The sequence below is a fragment of the Spinacia oleracea genome, chromosome 2 (genome assembly GCF_020520425.1).
Source record: "Spinacia oleracea cultivar Varoflay chromosome 2, BTI_SOV_V1, whole genome shotgun sequence".
Lineage (NCBI taxonomy): Eukaryota > Viridiplantae > Streptophyta > Magnoliopsida > Caryophyllales > Amaranthaceae > Spinacia > Spinacia oleracea.
The window spans coordinates 14379507-14395452 of record NC_079488.1 but is presented as its reverse complement, the minus strand read 5'-3'; the positions used below and the strand labels follow the sequence as shown (position 1 = coordinate 14395452).

At 40.5% G+C, this 15946-nt stretch overlaps 1 protein-coding gene across 1 annotated transcript; it reads right to left on the bottom strand.

The window, feature by feature from the left end:
* Nucleotides 1-764: 764 nt before the first annotated feature.
* LOC110794176 (F-box/kelch-repeat protein At3g23880-like) lies at nt 765-1439 on the bottom strand. The gene is made up of 2 exons (XM_021999125.1): nt 1400-1439; nt 765-1321 (listed from the first exon to the last, which is right to left on the bottom strand). Exons 1-2 carry the CDS (start codon nt 1437-1439, stop codon nt 765-767), a joined length of 597 nt encoding a protein of 198 aa, XP_021854817.1.
* Nucleotides 1440-15946: the final 14507 nt, after the last annotated feature.

The following is a 15946-nucleotide window of genomic DNA, read 5'->3' as shown; positions in this document are numbered from 1 at the left end:
GACATGACATTCTTATGTGCCATGATTCAAATTGGAAACTAAAATATTTAACTTATTTAACCTATTACACATGTTTAAAAAAAATTAGTCTGAGGAAAATTGCCCTTTACCCAAGACCCCACACCCCAGACACCATACCCTAAACCATAAACCATTAAATCATGATGTATAACAAGTAGTAACGAGTAATTAGGAATGGCAGTAGTATAACAAGTTGACATTTTATATTAGTGAAAAATCATTAATCTTATTTTTTAAAAGATTAGTATGTTATATATATAATTGTACATGACTCCTAAAATATATACCCAGAACAATCATCATAAATAGGAACTTGGTAAAACATAGTCTCTCCCTCGTAAGGCATTCCAAATAAACGATAATAAGGCATTCCAAATACACGATAATAAGGTATTCCAAATATAATTGAACATAAGAGTATAACGTAGATCCCAAATCCATTTCACAAACTTAGTTCTAAACATAAATTGGCTAAAAATCTTGCCAATATTACAAAATATGATTACAGATAATTATTCATGCCTCTAAACCTTTAGGGGATAAAAGGGTGAAACAAGGCTTTCCACATGACTAACTACGTCCATCAGGAAATTGTGAAAAGGGATACCTTCGACATGTTCAACATCACCTAAAACATGGTCAACCACCTGTATCTCCCCAAAACGAGGATGTACCAAACATTTGTCGGTTGGTGAAAATGCTAGAATACTTGGGAAGGTGCAACTGATCGTGCACCACTTCACTCAAGAATCGCAATTACCAGATTGAGGTTGAACCAATCTCCATATGTCGTCATCCTGATTGCGCTCATCATGTTCAGCACAATAAGAAAACAAAGTCAAACACCCATCACTAACATAAAGCTTGAAACTAATATTTTCAACGGCTGGGAATTTCACCTCTTTGAATTTATTATCCATCAAATAAAAACTCATAATGTGATTATCTTCCACAATCCAATACAGATGATCAGCACTATAAACAGCCTTAACATAACCCGTGTTACAATATCCAACATCAGATGGGAAATTAAGTACCGGATTCCATTTACCACTACTAACCTCAAATACCCAAGCTGGGATTTGGGTTGTATCTTCATCTCTTTGAAGAGATTGAAATGAAGCAAATATCTTATAATCATCAATATTATATGCATAACCAAAACCACATCTAGTTAGGTGATCAACGCACGACGTTTCAATAACGCGACAACTTTTGATAGCTGGGTTCCACAAGATAAAATTCTTTTTAAACCAAACACCACAATCAACATATAAGCATAACAACCCATTACAAGATCCTACGAAACAATGAGGATGGAATATTTCAAGATCCAATTGTATTTTCCTATGAACATCCAATTGAACTTAAATATTACCAATGTTATTATCTTCGTCAATTTTGTAGAAAGCATTCATTGGCGGTCCTCCGAGACGAACTATTATTTCTCCTCGTCTGACCCCTTGAAAAAAACAAGTACGATATGATAATGACTGAAGTAGATGGGATTCCAAAAAGGATGGGCTAGAAATTACATGTAACCAACTTTTGCAAACGGATTTGAATCGAATTAGGGACCTTACCGAAAGTCGGGGAAGGATATGATCGGAAATCAGATCGTCTGGGATAAAAGGAAGGTCGTACTTCATCTTCGAATCAGCCATTTTCCGTCCGATGGAAACTGATGTGGTGAGGCGGCGGAGTTATGTGCGGCGGTGGAGTCAGTTATTTGAAGTTAGTTATGGAAATACGGCGTATTATGTAATATTGGTTATAGGTTATTGAAAATATCTCCAATTTAAAAGTTCAACCAAATACTCCAATTCAATAATTACCCTAAACCAATTTCACAGTTTACGATAAATTGTTTAGACATCTAATATACTCTTACTATGCGATTGTTAATTCTGACATGAGAAGGTCATGTGAATAAGTTGTTTTCAAAATATAATAATAAAAAGAAGACAAGAGATAGTACGGGTACGATGTTGTTAGTATGCATGCGTATTTTACGTAACCCTAAACCCCCAAACCCTTTTTTTGAAACATGTTTTCATAGTAAAAATATCACATTATAGTAAAAATAGTCTGATGACACATAACCTACGTTGCACCTATATGTACTAGTTTAACACCGACACGTAAGATTGCGACAACTAAATATTGTCGGATTCACATTATATTTTCGGATTTCCTTTCTGATTTGCAGAAATTACAATGGAGAATTGTTTTACCATCATCTGCAATAAATAAGATAGAGTTTTACTGGTAATATAATTAGGAATGGTAAGATCAATAATTAATATGTTATTATTTTATGATTACTTATCTTGTTTTTCACTTATTGTGTCGGAAACAGTGGGTTCTAGCTAATGCACATAAAATTGTGGGAGAACTTAAGGATTCTGTTAAGCTTAGAAGATCGGCGACGAGTCGTGACTGGGAAGTAAATGTGGTTCACTATAAGAAAGACGGGGAACAACGTGCACTCTTCAAGGAAGGGTGGCAAGAATTTCTCAATGCTAATAACATTAACAATGGGGATACAAGTGAATTTGAATACATTAGAGGGAGCTTCAACGTAGGTGTAAAGGATCCTTACGGTAAGATGAAGTGGATTATAGATCAAGAAGAAAGGGCGAAAATCTTCATGCAAGAATCAAGACGAGATTCGTTTAGTATAACTATTGAGCATACATATCTTGTACATGATATTGCGGTAATGGACGCCATATATGGTTTTATTTATGTTAAGTATTATTTTATGTCGTGGTCTTGAAATACTAAATGGTTGTCTACTATGTACTAACTATTTGTTAATGGATTCCAGTATCTCGACCATGCTTACTGTATCAAAAATTACAACTCCGAAAGGAAAACAATGTTACCCTTAGGGCGAAAGGTAAACAATGGTCTGTTGTTATACGTTTCAACGGAAGAGGAAAGTGTGGCCCACGCTGGGAGGTGAAAGGGTTTCAGAACTTCACCATAGAAAATGCGGTGAAAGTTAGAGATATACGTTTCTTTGAAATGTTGTTTGGGCGGGCTACTTTACTACATGTAAAAATCTTTAAGGAAGTAGTTGGCTCAAATATACGGGACGGGTCACAAAAGAAGTACTCCCTCCGTCCCGGAATACTTGACCTGTTTTCCTTATCGGGTCGTCCCTTAATACTTGACCTGTTTCTAAAAATGGAAATATTCTAACAATATTATATTATTTCTCACTCCACCCCTATTAACCCACCTACCCCCTACTCCATACAAAAAATAATTAAAAATTCAACCCCTACTCTCCCCCAACCCCACCCCTTTACACATTTCCCACTAACTACATTAAAATAATACCCCACTATCAACTACTACATATTAAATTAAATAAGTCAATTCAAGTCCCTTAAACTCTGTGCCGGTCAAACCGTGTCGAGTATTCCGGGACGGAGGGAGTAACTGTTTTTTTCAAGGGTGTTTTATTTTAATCTTACATTGGGCATCCATATTTTCAAAATTTTAATCAATTTGGGTTACTACATCATCGTTCATACTTATGAATGTGTTTTAACTAAAATTTATACTTTGTATAACTTATGCTATCTGGAAACACACTAAAATAGGAAATAACATATACGGTCCTATATATAGGTTAATTTTGAAGAGGTGCAACATTTAGAGGTTACTTAACATAATACCACTTATCGTGTTTAGATTAATCAATTTACCATCAAACCACTACTAGTGTATTATTATTATTATAGTTAAATAATTTTTATATTTCTCTAATTAATTTCCATACCATACCATACCATTGCTAATTAATTCAGTTCCACGTTTTACTATTTTAGTATCTGTAGACACCTAATTTATGTCTCCCCTTTGGGATGATGACGATACCATTATCCTTGTTAGGTGATTGGAGTAACTCCAGGCGGAAATCCCAATTGCTAAGAACATTTCCAAATTCAAGATCCAAAATCCAACCCCCCGAGACCGTTCCCCTTTCGGTTCCCGGTACAAAATACAACTTTCCAAATCCAATTTCAAAATCCAAGTACAATCTCAACTAGTAGACCATCCCATTGGTTTTACTAGGCCTTTTCCACTCAAAATCATATAACGTAAGTCAAATTCAGGCGCCGACCCACAAAACCGAGCATGTCGGGCCCCGTCCCGTAAAACCGGAATTTAAAAGCCCGAGAAAGGCTTGTTTTTAGACGCTAAACAATGCCTTAACCTCCAAGAAAATACAAAACGCCAAACCTAGTACTATTCGTACAACAGGTACAACGCTACAAGGAGAAACAAGGACGATTCCCCGTCCTTGCTTTGGCGGCATTCAAGCCACGTCAACAGCACACAACGCTGGCCTGGCGCCCGGCGCTGGCGTGTGCTGGCGTTTTGCACCATTCCCTCCTATAAATACCCCTCATTTCCATCGAAAAAAGGGGAGCACAACAATACAACGTCGTAATTTCGACATTACGTCTCAAAATACAACTCAAAACTCCTCAAAAACACATACAAAATTCCTAAAATCCAAAGCAATTGGGATCTCTTGCCTAAATCTAACTAGGTAAATACGAATCCCATTCTAATCTACTATGTTGCTTTGATTTCTAAATGATTAGCAAGTTGGTGTTTTTAATCAATAAAAAAACACCACTTGCAACAATCACACATGTTTTCCAAAAATACAAACTTTTTCAAAATACAAAATACAATTTTCAAAGATTCAAGGATGTCCAAGTTGTTTACAATCATCTCTTGGGCTAGAATCACCATCAAACATGGGGTAATCAAAGATAAACACCTTTTAACATTTAAAGGTTTAGTCTTTGAGATTCAAAACTCCATTTTCAATATACAAATTCAAGTCTTCAATTTTCAAAGATCTTGCCATGTTTAGGGTTATTCATAGTTATTTCCCTAAACTAGGATCATTTCAAGTTCAAATTTCAATCATTTCAAGTTCAAATTTCAATCATTTCAAGTTCAAACATTTCAATATTCAAGCTTTCAATTTCAAGTTTAATATGCAAAATCTAGGATATTTAGGTTGAGCAACCTCTCCCAAGTTGAGATTTTTGGCTTTTAATTTGTGTCGGGCGCACTTATTTTTAAGGAGCCGCTTGGCGTTCGAATCTCATGTGCCCAAGTACAAATTTCAATTATGCACCTTTCAATATTGCAATTTCAATATCGCACCTTTCAATATCGCACTTTCAATATCACACTTTCAATACCGCAATTTCAATACCGCAATTTCAATACCACAATTTCAATTCTGCACTTTCAATTCCGCATCTTTACTTGCCTAGTCCATTTCTAGGCAATGTGGACCTACTCCCTAGTCCTTTTCTAGGGGGTCTTGTATTTACTAATTCCGCACTTTAATTAGTATTGTGATGTTGCTTTATGTGCTTTATTGCTTTCATCACCAACATGTTAAATACAACAAAATACAAAGGTTACATCACGCTTAACGAAGATATTTTTGGACAAACCGGCTTTAGGTTCCTTAAATCAATCTTTAAAGCAAAGTGACCACCGTACAATTAGAAATTCTATTTTGCTCTAAATTCAAACCCAAATAGTCTAATCTAGGGTTTATTTTCGAACTAATGTTGTGCCAACGTACTTGAATATTTCTAAAGCTCGCCGAATAAGCATTTTCGTTCCCGAGCCCGGATCTCAACCATCCGTTTCAAGGATTCAAGGCCTGATCCAAAAATAGAGTCATTTGCGGTCTTTGCAAACAAGACCATAAATAAAGTTTGGTGGCGACTCCTTCGAGGTGCAAAAGTTCAAACGGTTCTCTAAACGAGCCGGCCGGCCTCCTAAAACCCCCCTTGTAGGGAAACGGGGAAAAAAAACCCCTACAATCCTGGCGACTCCACTGGGGACTTTTCTAGTTTCAATTCGAAAATGCTAGCACATTTCGAGCAACCGGCCACTGATCTGCCGAAGTACTGGATGCCAGCATTGGCGCCAGGCGCAGCCCCTGCGCCCAACGCCACTGCCTGCATCCAGGACAGTGGCTCACAGTGGCTTGTCGCCCACTTTTGCTCAACTTTTCGTGTTGGGAGTTAGTCTATTTTTGCATCTGGAAGGACGCTCCCAAGCCTCGTAAACGAGTGCCGAAAAACGAGCTTTACAAATACAAATTCAAGTACGATTTCAATTTCAATTTCTAGGCATTTCATGCATTTTTCGAAAACCATATTGTGCAAAATGAATTTCTACCTTTGCCCAAACGGATGTGTTCTACATTCGGACTAGCCCCGGGGATAACGAAATGTTGACTCTCCATACGGTTCCCGACCAAAGTGTGTGACCATTTCCGCGCCTACCGAAACTTTGCATTTGCTTGACATTCCCGATGTCAAGTATGGAGGCCGTCTGCCGACGCACACTTCCCTTAGGCGGAATGTGAATGCTTGTCGCCGGATCCGTCTCTTAGCCAAGTACCTTTTGACACCCAAAGCCGACCACTTGCATCATACAAAACTTAGACCGACCTTAGGTTGAGAGCTTTGCATGTCGCATTCATATTCATGATTAGTGTGACAACGTGCTACTTGTGCATTGTGTGGGCGTCTTTGCACGCGTGAATGGCTAACCTCGAGTTCTAGCTTGCCAAAACCAATTAGCCTCCAACTAGGAAACCAAATCCCTAGGAGTATCATTCAAACCTCATGCATCTAAATCGCCGATTTTAGGGTCTTTAGGAGTGCCACTCCATTTGATTCACAACCCTTAAACACGCCTCACGCACAAATTCAAAGTTCAATCCAACGGCATCATAATGCCGGATTTTCGAGTCCAAATTCCAAGTTCCAAATTCAAAGTTCAATCCAACGGCGTCATAATGCCGGATTTTCAAGTCCAAATTCCAAGTTCCAAATTCAAAGTTCAATCCAACGGCGTCATAATGCCGGATTTTCGAGTCCAAAATTCCAATTTTCAAGTTCAAAATGCAATCCAACGACGCCATAATGCCGGATTTCCTACTTCAAAACCTCAAGCTTCCAAGTCAAAGTTCAAATCCAACGGCGTCATAATGCCGGATTTTCCAGTCCAAAGTACGGGTTTCACGTTCAAGTTCAAATCTTCTAATCCAAAACCTCAATTTTCAAGTCCAAATCCAACGGCGCCATAATGCCGGATTTTCCAAACTCAAGTTTCGATTTTCAAGTCAAATTCAACTCAACGACGTCATAATGCCGGACTTCCTAGTCTTCAAGCTTCAAGTTCAAATTCAAACTTTCTAGTCCAAAACCTCAATTTTCAAATGCAACCCAACGGCGCCTTAATGCCGGATTTTCTGGTCCAAATTTCAAGCTTCAAAGTCAAAAAACCTCAAACCAACGGCGTCATGCCGGATTTCCTATTTCAAACATTCAAGTCTTCAAGCATTGAAGTCAAGTCGCCAATTTAAAGTCTCAAAACCTCAAAGTTCAAATGCCAAGTTCAAGACCGGCGTAATACCAACTATTCAACTCCAACTTTCAAACCACAAATTGCATGTTAATCTTTCGAATTTCAAGTCCTATGCTCAAAGCTTCAAATTCCAAATCCATGCCGTCGTAATGCCGATTTTCCATTCCGTATTTCAAACCTCAAGCTCGAAGTTCAAAAATTCCAAACCTTCAAATCTCAAATCCTACACTCCAAGTCCACGACGGCATAATGCCGGACTTTCAAGTTCCCAAATTCAATGTCTCAAATCCACGGCGACATAAGGCTGGATTTTCCAAATACGATGCTTCATGTTCTACATACAAAATGCGTCCTTTTCCATTTCAAAATTCAAACTTCGAGTCAAATTCAAATTCCGACGGGTTGAAAATCCCCTGAAATAATACAAATTCCAACGGGTTGAAATTCCCTTAAAATACTCCAATTCCAATGGGTTGAGATTCCCCTAAAATATTGACGGGTTGAAAATCCCCTAAAATAATACAAACCCCATTCCAAATATTTCCAACGGGTTGAAAATCCCCTGAAATAATACAAGTTCAAATTCCAACGGGTTGAAACTCCCCAGAAATAATACAAATTCCAATTCTCAAGCGGGTTGAAATTCCCTTCAAATATTCGAAGTCCAATGGGTTGAAATCCCCCTGAAATATTGACTGGTTGAAATTCCCTTTAAATAATACAAAATTCAATTTCCTAGTACAAGTCCAATTTCCAAATTCTCGAGCGGGTTGAAATCCCCTTCAAATAAGGCCAATTTCCAATGGGTCGGAATATTCCTTTTTCAAGTTCTAGTACAAGACCCAACTTTCACAAAAGAATGAACGCTCCTCTCAAACATTTCCAACGGGTCGCAAATCCCGAATACAAGTACAAAATCCAAAAGCCCGAATCTTCGGAGTGATACTTAGAGTCAAGTCTAGGTCTCATTCATTGCATGCATGTCATATCATGTGTCGGGAAGTCCAAGTTCTAAAATCGTCTGGTATATTCTAACTAGGAGTCCGAAGATCCTGTGGGTTCGTCGAAGAGGAGAAAGGTTCAAAAGAAATCCATCAGCCCTAGCTTCCCTCATAGCCGGCATCGAACGAGCAGCCATTTCATCTCCTACAAATCAAACTCCATGTCCCATTCAAGAAACAATCCAAATGTCTGCCTCCGATCAACTCGCTCAACTCCTAGCGGCTTTCGCCACCCTCAGTGCCAATGTGGAGAGCATAAGCAACCGATTGGGTGTCGTAGAACAGGGTGCGCCCACTGATGACTTAACCAAGAAGATCGAGAGTCTTGTCAGTAAGGTTACTAATCAAGAGAACTACTTTGACACCTCAATGGAGGACAACCTCAAGGGGAAGGGTAATCTTCCACACAAATTCTCCGCCAATGACATTCCAAAGTTCAAATCAACTGACAATCCCAAGTACCATCTCAAGAATTTCAGAGCTACAATGGCCATCAAGGGGGTCGAACTCGAGCTATACCCAGTGGTATTCCCTATGTCTCTGGAACCTGTCTGCCAGAAGTGGTACTATTCACTCAAGGAACATCAAACAAATACATGGGAGGCAATTGCTCGAGCATTCATGGAGCAATATTAACCCAACATTCAACTTCAAACCACTCTAAGGGAACTGGAAGTTCTCAGGCAAGGGCCTTAGGAAGGCTTCACTACTTCCCTCAACCGATGGAGGGAAATGGCATCCCAAATGGTAACCCGGCCCTCCGAGAGAGAGTTAGTCAAGATTTTCATTGCCGGTCTTCTTCCAAAGTACAATGCTCACATGAAGTACCTGGGCTTAGAAAGCTTCAAGAGAACCTACGACATCGGGGTCGACATAGAGGATGAACTAATGAAAGCACCCGCAGCCCCAGCTCCGCAAACTGAAAAATGGAAGGGGAAGAGACCTGAGACAACACACAAAGTTCATGAGGTTAACGCCCCAGAGGCTCCTCAAGGTCCAAAGTCAAACAACTTCAAAAGCAATGCTAATCAGCGCAACTATCAAGGCAGTCCCCAAAGAGTCTTCACAAACCTCGGGATGTCTTACAGTGAGGCATTTGATCGGCTGGTCGAAAAACAAGTCATAGCACCAATCGGTCCAACACCCGATCCTCCGGTTGACAAAAGATCTAAGAGTTGGGATCCGACAGCTCATTGTAAATACCATCAAGGAAGGGTCATGACATCGAAGATTGCTACAAGCTCAAGCACTTGATCCAGAATATGGTCGACAACAAGACCTTACCATTACCCCCAGGGGCTAAGGAAACCCCCTCTGTACAAGCCATCTCCTATGACTGCGAAGATGAAGAAGAGGAGTTTCCATGCAATCCGATCTCCACAATATGCAAGCCAGGTTACGAGCTTATGGTTCCAAGATTTTGCCATCTACTTCCAAGTGCTCAAAACTGGTTGATCCTCGAACCTAGGGTAACCACCGACATTCAAGAGAACATGTGTCCACTCGCCACTGTGAAGGCTTTAGGGTTCTCTGAGTACGATCTCATGCTGAGTGCCCAACAAACTATCAAACTCCAGGGTGTCACATACAAAGTCTTGGGAGTCCTTGAGCTGGTTTTCTCCTTTGTCACCTATTACGACAATGATGAGTTCCTGGTAATCGATGTGCCTACCAACTTCGACCTATTATTCGGAGAGCCTTGGTTCGAGGAAATACTAGATGGCCCTGCCTGCCTCACCCTCAAAGGTTCAAGCTTCCGAGATACTCTCATCAAGCAAAAACCTGTTGCACGCCAGGAAAAGGATGAGTGCATTCAAGAATACTACCACAAATGGGCAACCTCCGCTCGTACAATTCAGCCCGAGCTGCCAGAGGGCAAAATGGTGAGAATGTTTCTCTTAGGGCTCAACACTTCATGCAAGGGCAGCTTCGCCCCATTTCCTTACAGCACATGGAATCAAGTCTGGGACCAAATCCTCAAAGTCTGTGCATGCAGCCCCGTCTTCGATGATTATGACGATTATGGCGCAGATGTCTGGGAATACCCTGAGAACTATCTTTACGATTAGTGTCTTTGTCCAAGTCCAGAGTCTGTCTTTCAATTTTCGAGTCTAGCAATGAGTCTAAGTGTCTAGAACTAGAGTCTTGCATCAATCAAGAGCCTATAAAGGCCGAGCTTCAAGTCAAAACAGTCGATGTAATGATTTCTGATTTCAATAACACTTCAATTTCTACTTACTCTTCGAGTTCTAATTCAAAATCAAATCCTAATCCACACAACTTTGCTTTACAAGAAACTGACTTTGAAATTCTAAAAGCTATCGAAAATCATGAAAACAAGACGCCCATAATCGAGGAAACATAAAAAATCAACCTTTCTAACAACAGTGATTCAAAACTAGTTCAAATTGGTTTAACTCTTTCTCAAGCAGAGCGGGACGATCTTATCAAGCTACTTTCAGAGTATGTAGACATCTTCGCATGGTCCTATCATGATATGCCAGGGGTTGATCCAAGCATCGGTCAGCATAAAATTCCCCTTATTCCAGGTTAAAAACCCATCAAGCAGAAACTCCGTCGCATGAAACCGGATGTTTCCCTCAAAATTTAAGAAGAGGTCTCCAAGCAGTTAGAGGTCGGGTTTATTCAAGAAGCAAAATATCCAGAATGGATCGCAAATGTCGTCCCAGTTCCAAAGAAAGATGGAAAAGTACGAATGTGTGTGGACTACAGAGATCTTAACAGGGCCAGCCCTAAAGACGGTTTTCCATTGCCTCACATCGACATCTTGGTCGACAACACCGCAAATCATGCCTTACTATCTTTTATGGACTGGTACGCAAGCTACAATCAGATTCCCATGGCAGAGGAAGACATGGAGAAAACAACCTTCATCACTCAGTGGGGCACATATTGCTATACAGTTATGCCGTTCGGACTAAAGAACGCAGGAGCAACTTATCAAAGAACAGCCACATCTATCATGAGCGATATGATTCACAGGGAAATTGAGGTATATGTCGACGACATGATTGTCAAATCCAAAGAACGGCACGAGCATACCTCAGTACTTCGAAAGTTTTTCAACAGGCTCAGATAATACAACATGTGGCTCAATCCTCAAAAGTGCGCATTCGGGGTAACGTCAGGCAAGTTACTAGGATATGTTATCAGCTCTCGAGGCATAGAGGCTGATCCTTCGAAAATCAAAGCAATTCTCGAGATGCAACCACCAACGAATGAAAAGGAAATTAGGGGTTTTCTCGGCAGACTACAATGTATCAGCAGGTTCATTTCAAGACTCACAATGATCTATGAACCAGTATTTCAAAAGCTCCGTAAAAGCGAGCCCAAGGTGTGGGATAACGACTGTCAGCATGCATTCGAAACAATCAAAAGCTACCTTTCCAACCCACCAGTACTAAAACCAGCAATGCCAAGGATTCCCCTCAGGCTCTACCTCACAACAACAGATTCAACAGTGGGGGCTATGCTCGCCCAGGAAATTGAAGGCAAGGAGAACGCCGTATACTACATAAGCAAAAAGCTGATCGAGTATGAAACCAAATACACTGAGCTCGAGAAACTCAGCATCGCCTTGGTTTGGGCCACAAAGAAACTACGACACTACATGCTCTCCCATACAGTCCATGTGATCAGCAAAGCTGATCCTCTCAAGTATCTATTCGAGAAACCAGCACTCAACGGACGGTTGTCCTGATGGTTGGTCATGCTAGCAGAATTCGACCTCAAATACATTCCACGAAAGTCTATCAAGGGTTCAGCAGTCTCAGATTTCCTAGCCGACTGTCCTGTCGAGGCAGAAGAGGAAAATTACGACTTACCCGACGAGCAAATTTTAATGACCAGTGATGACATTTGGTCAATGCATTTTGACGGTGCTTCCAATCAGAACGGATGCACTGGCAAAAATGGCCTCAATGATCAACATTCCAAGCGGCATGGCTGAAATGCCACTTACAATTGAAACACGTCAAGAAGCAGCATATGTCCATGCTATTGACAACATCGAGCAAGACGAAGATGAGGCTTGGTTTACAGACATTCAAAGGTATCTACAAAATTCAGAGTATCCTCCACACTTTTCAAGCAAGAATCAAAGGGCTCTGCGACTACAATCAGCCAATTTTGTCATAGAAGGCAGCATTCTATACAAAAGGTCCCTTAGCGGTCCTAACCTCCGATGTGTTGACAAGCACGAAGCTCAAAGAGTCATGGACAACATACATGCAGGAGTCTGTGGCACCCACATGAATGGGAAGATGCTAGCCCTCAAGATCATTAGGGCACGATACTATTGGACTACCCTCGAACGGGACTGCTACTTCTTTGTCAAGAAGTTTCCTACATGTCAGAAGTGTGCGAATCTGAAGCACATTCCTCCATCATTACTATACTCTCAATCATCACCGTAGCCATTCTCAGCCTGGGGTCTCGACGTCATCGGCAAAGTCACTCCAACAGGCACCGGGGGTCATGAGTTTATATTGGTCGCCATCGACTATTTCACCAAATGGGTCGAGGCCAGATCATTCAAAGTATTGGGTTCCAAGCAAGTGGCCCAGTTCATACAAGAAAACATCATATGCAGATACGGCGTTCGTCACGAGTTCATCAGTGACCAGGGAACCCATTTTCAAGGAGAGTGTGAAGATCTATTCACCGAGTACAAGATTCAACATCATCGCTCTTCACCTTACCGCCCACAAACCAATGCGGCACTCGAAGCAGCCAACAAGAATGTCAAGACCATCATCATGAAAATGACTACCAATTACAAGGACTGGCCCCAAAAGCTGCATTTTGCATTATGGGATATCGAACTTCAGTTCGAACTTCAACTGGTGCAACTCCATTCTCATTGGTCTATGGAATGGAAGCAGTACAACCTATCTGTTAGGTTATGATACATATGAATAAACATAAATCATGCGGAAAAACCATAAAGCCAGGAAACAAATTATTTACACATAATCATTTAGCATAATTCAGATGCATACACTTTGTAGCGTGCCCTCCCTAGCTGCGCCCGAACCGAACAAGAACAAGTCTTTAGGACTTCAAGTGTCGTCCCTCCGTAGATAGTCCACAGCACGTCCAGATCCGCCTTAAGCTTGACCAACTAGAATTGCCCTTAAGGTTACTTAGGATTTTTGGCTATTTTGGGTTGCAAGTGTTTGGCTGATTTTTGCTTAAAAATCTTACCTTTGAATACTTCAAATTCGTCTGTTAAATATGTGACCCTGGGCCTATATTTATTGAGTTTATGGAAAAGAATTACAATCCTACTAGGATATGGATTTATTAATTAGAATCCTATTAGAACTCTAAATAATAAATTTAATCTCTTAGGATTAGGATTAGGATTTAATCAATGCACGAATTCCAATAGGATTAGGATTCGTTACGAACCCGAGTGTTGCACGACCACGAGGAACGCACGCACCCGCACAGGCCTTGCGGCCCACACGAGCAGGCGCTGCCTAGCAGCCCACGAGCATAAGCCCGCGCGCGCCTTGCTGGGCCTGGCCTTGCGCTGGGCGTGGCGAGGCTGTGGCAGCTCCTTGTTTGGGCGCTTGGCTTGCTGGGCGAGGGCCTGGCTTCGTGCTGGGCCTTCGTCTAGCAAGCCTCGTCCGATGCTAATTCGTACGATGCGCTTCCGATTAAATTCCCGGTTCCGGAATTTATTTCCGATACGAACAATATTTATTATTTCCAATTCCGAAATTAATTTCCGTTTCGAACAAATATTTATTACTTCCGTTTCTGGAATTATTTTCCGATTCCAATAATATTTCCGATTCAGACAATATTTCCGTTTCCGGCAATATTTCCGATTCCGGCAATATTTCCTTTTCCATTAATATTTTCCGATACGTACCATGTTTCCGTTTCCGGCAACATCTAAGACTTGGATAATATTTATATTTCCGATACGATCCATATTTACGTTTCCGGCAATATCATCGTTTCCGGAGTATTCATTTGCTTGCCTTTGACGATCTTAGCTCCCACTGAAACCGAGATCCGTCGATTCCAAATATCCATAGATGGAGTATCTAATGCCATTAAATACTTGATCCGTTTACGTACTATTTGTGTGACCCTACGGGTTCAGTCAAGAGTAAGCTGTGGATTAATATAATTAATTGCACTTGAACTGAAGCAGCCTCTAGCTAGGCATTCAGCTCACTTGATCTCACTGAATTATTAACTTGTTAATTAATACTGAACCGCATTTATTAGACATAATATTATATGCATACTTGGACCAAGGGCATTATTTCCTTCAGTCTCCCACTTGTCTTTAGGGACAAGTGTGCATTTCCTAATTCCTTTGTCGCTCGATGCTTGCTCTTGAACATAAGGTAAGAGTTGTCATCCTTATTATATCCAGAGGTGTTTCTCGGTTTCAGAGTTCAACTGATCAAATAAAAAGATAATCATAGCCTATGATTCATCCGAGCACGGCCATGCATTTTACAGTTTCTATCTCTCCGAGTGGCCTTGTACAACTTTTAAGCATCTCATCCCGATTTATGGGAGGACAATCCCAATCTTGCGATCTTGAGATTAGACTTCGTTTGATAGGTGATTACCTGAGCGTTGCCTTTATAGCCTCCTTTTACGGTGCGACGGTTGGTCAACGTCAAAGTAACCAGTTCTCAAACAAGTAATCTCAAATCACTCAGGTATTAAGGATTTAGTGTCTAATAATTTTAATGAAATTTACTTATGACAGATTTTCATCTCTTACAGTAAAGTTTCATAGGTCTGTCCGATACTAGTCTTCCCAAAGTAAGTATCTATGCAAATGATTGTGACATTGCCATGTCCATATAGTTCAAGAAACAGAACTACTAGTCATCTTGCATTCTAGTCGTCTAACGTTTTCTATGCGTCCATCTTTATAGAAAACTCCGACCAGGGACCATTTTCAACTTTTGACATTCAAGTTCACTTGATAGACATTTCTTAGTCACAGGACTGGTCCTGACAGTCTATCTTGAATATTTCGTCAAATTGAAGGGACTCATCATTTAATAAACCACAAATTAAATGGAAAATGAATTCTATTCATTTATTGTGAATGATTAACTAATAATGTTTTACAAAGAATTAAACTCTAAAACTTTAAAACATTAAACAAGGACATCAAAGCCATTCTCCAATATGCTTGATTCCCATAGCTGCAGTGTGCGAGTTGTGCTTCGCCTGCGGCAGAGGTTTAATCAATGGATCTGATATGTTGTCATCAGTTCCAATCTTGCTTATCTCGACTTCTTTTCTTTCAACGAACTCTCGTAGAAGGTGAAATCTACGAAGTACATGCTTGACTCTTTGGTGGTGTCTAGGCTCCTTTGCCTGTGCAATAGCTCCGTTATCATCACAATACAGGGCTATTGGTCCTCTAATGGAGGGGACTACACCAAGTTCACCTATGAACTTCCTTAGCCATATAGCTT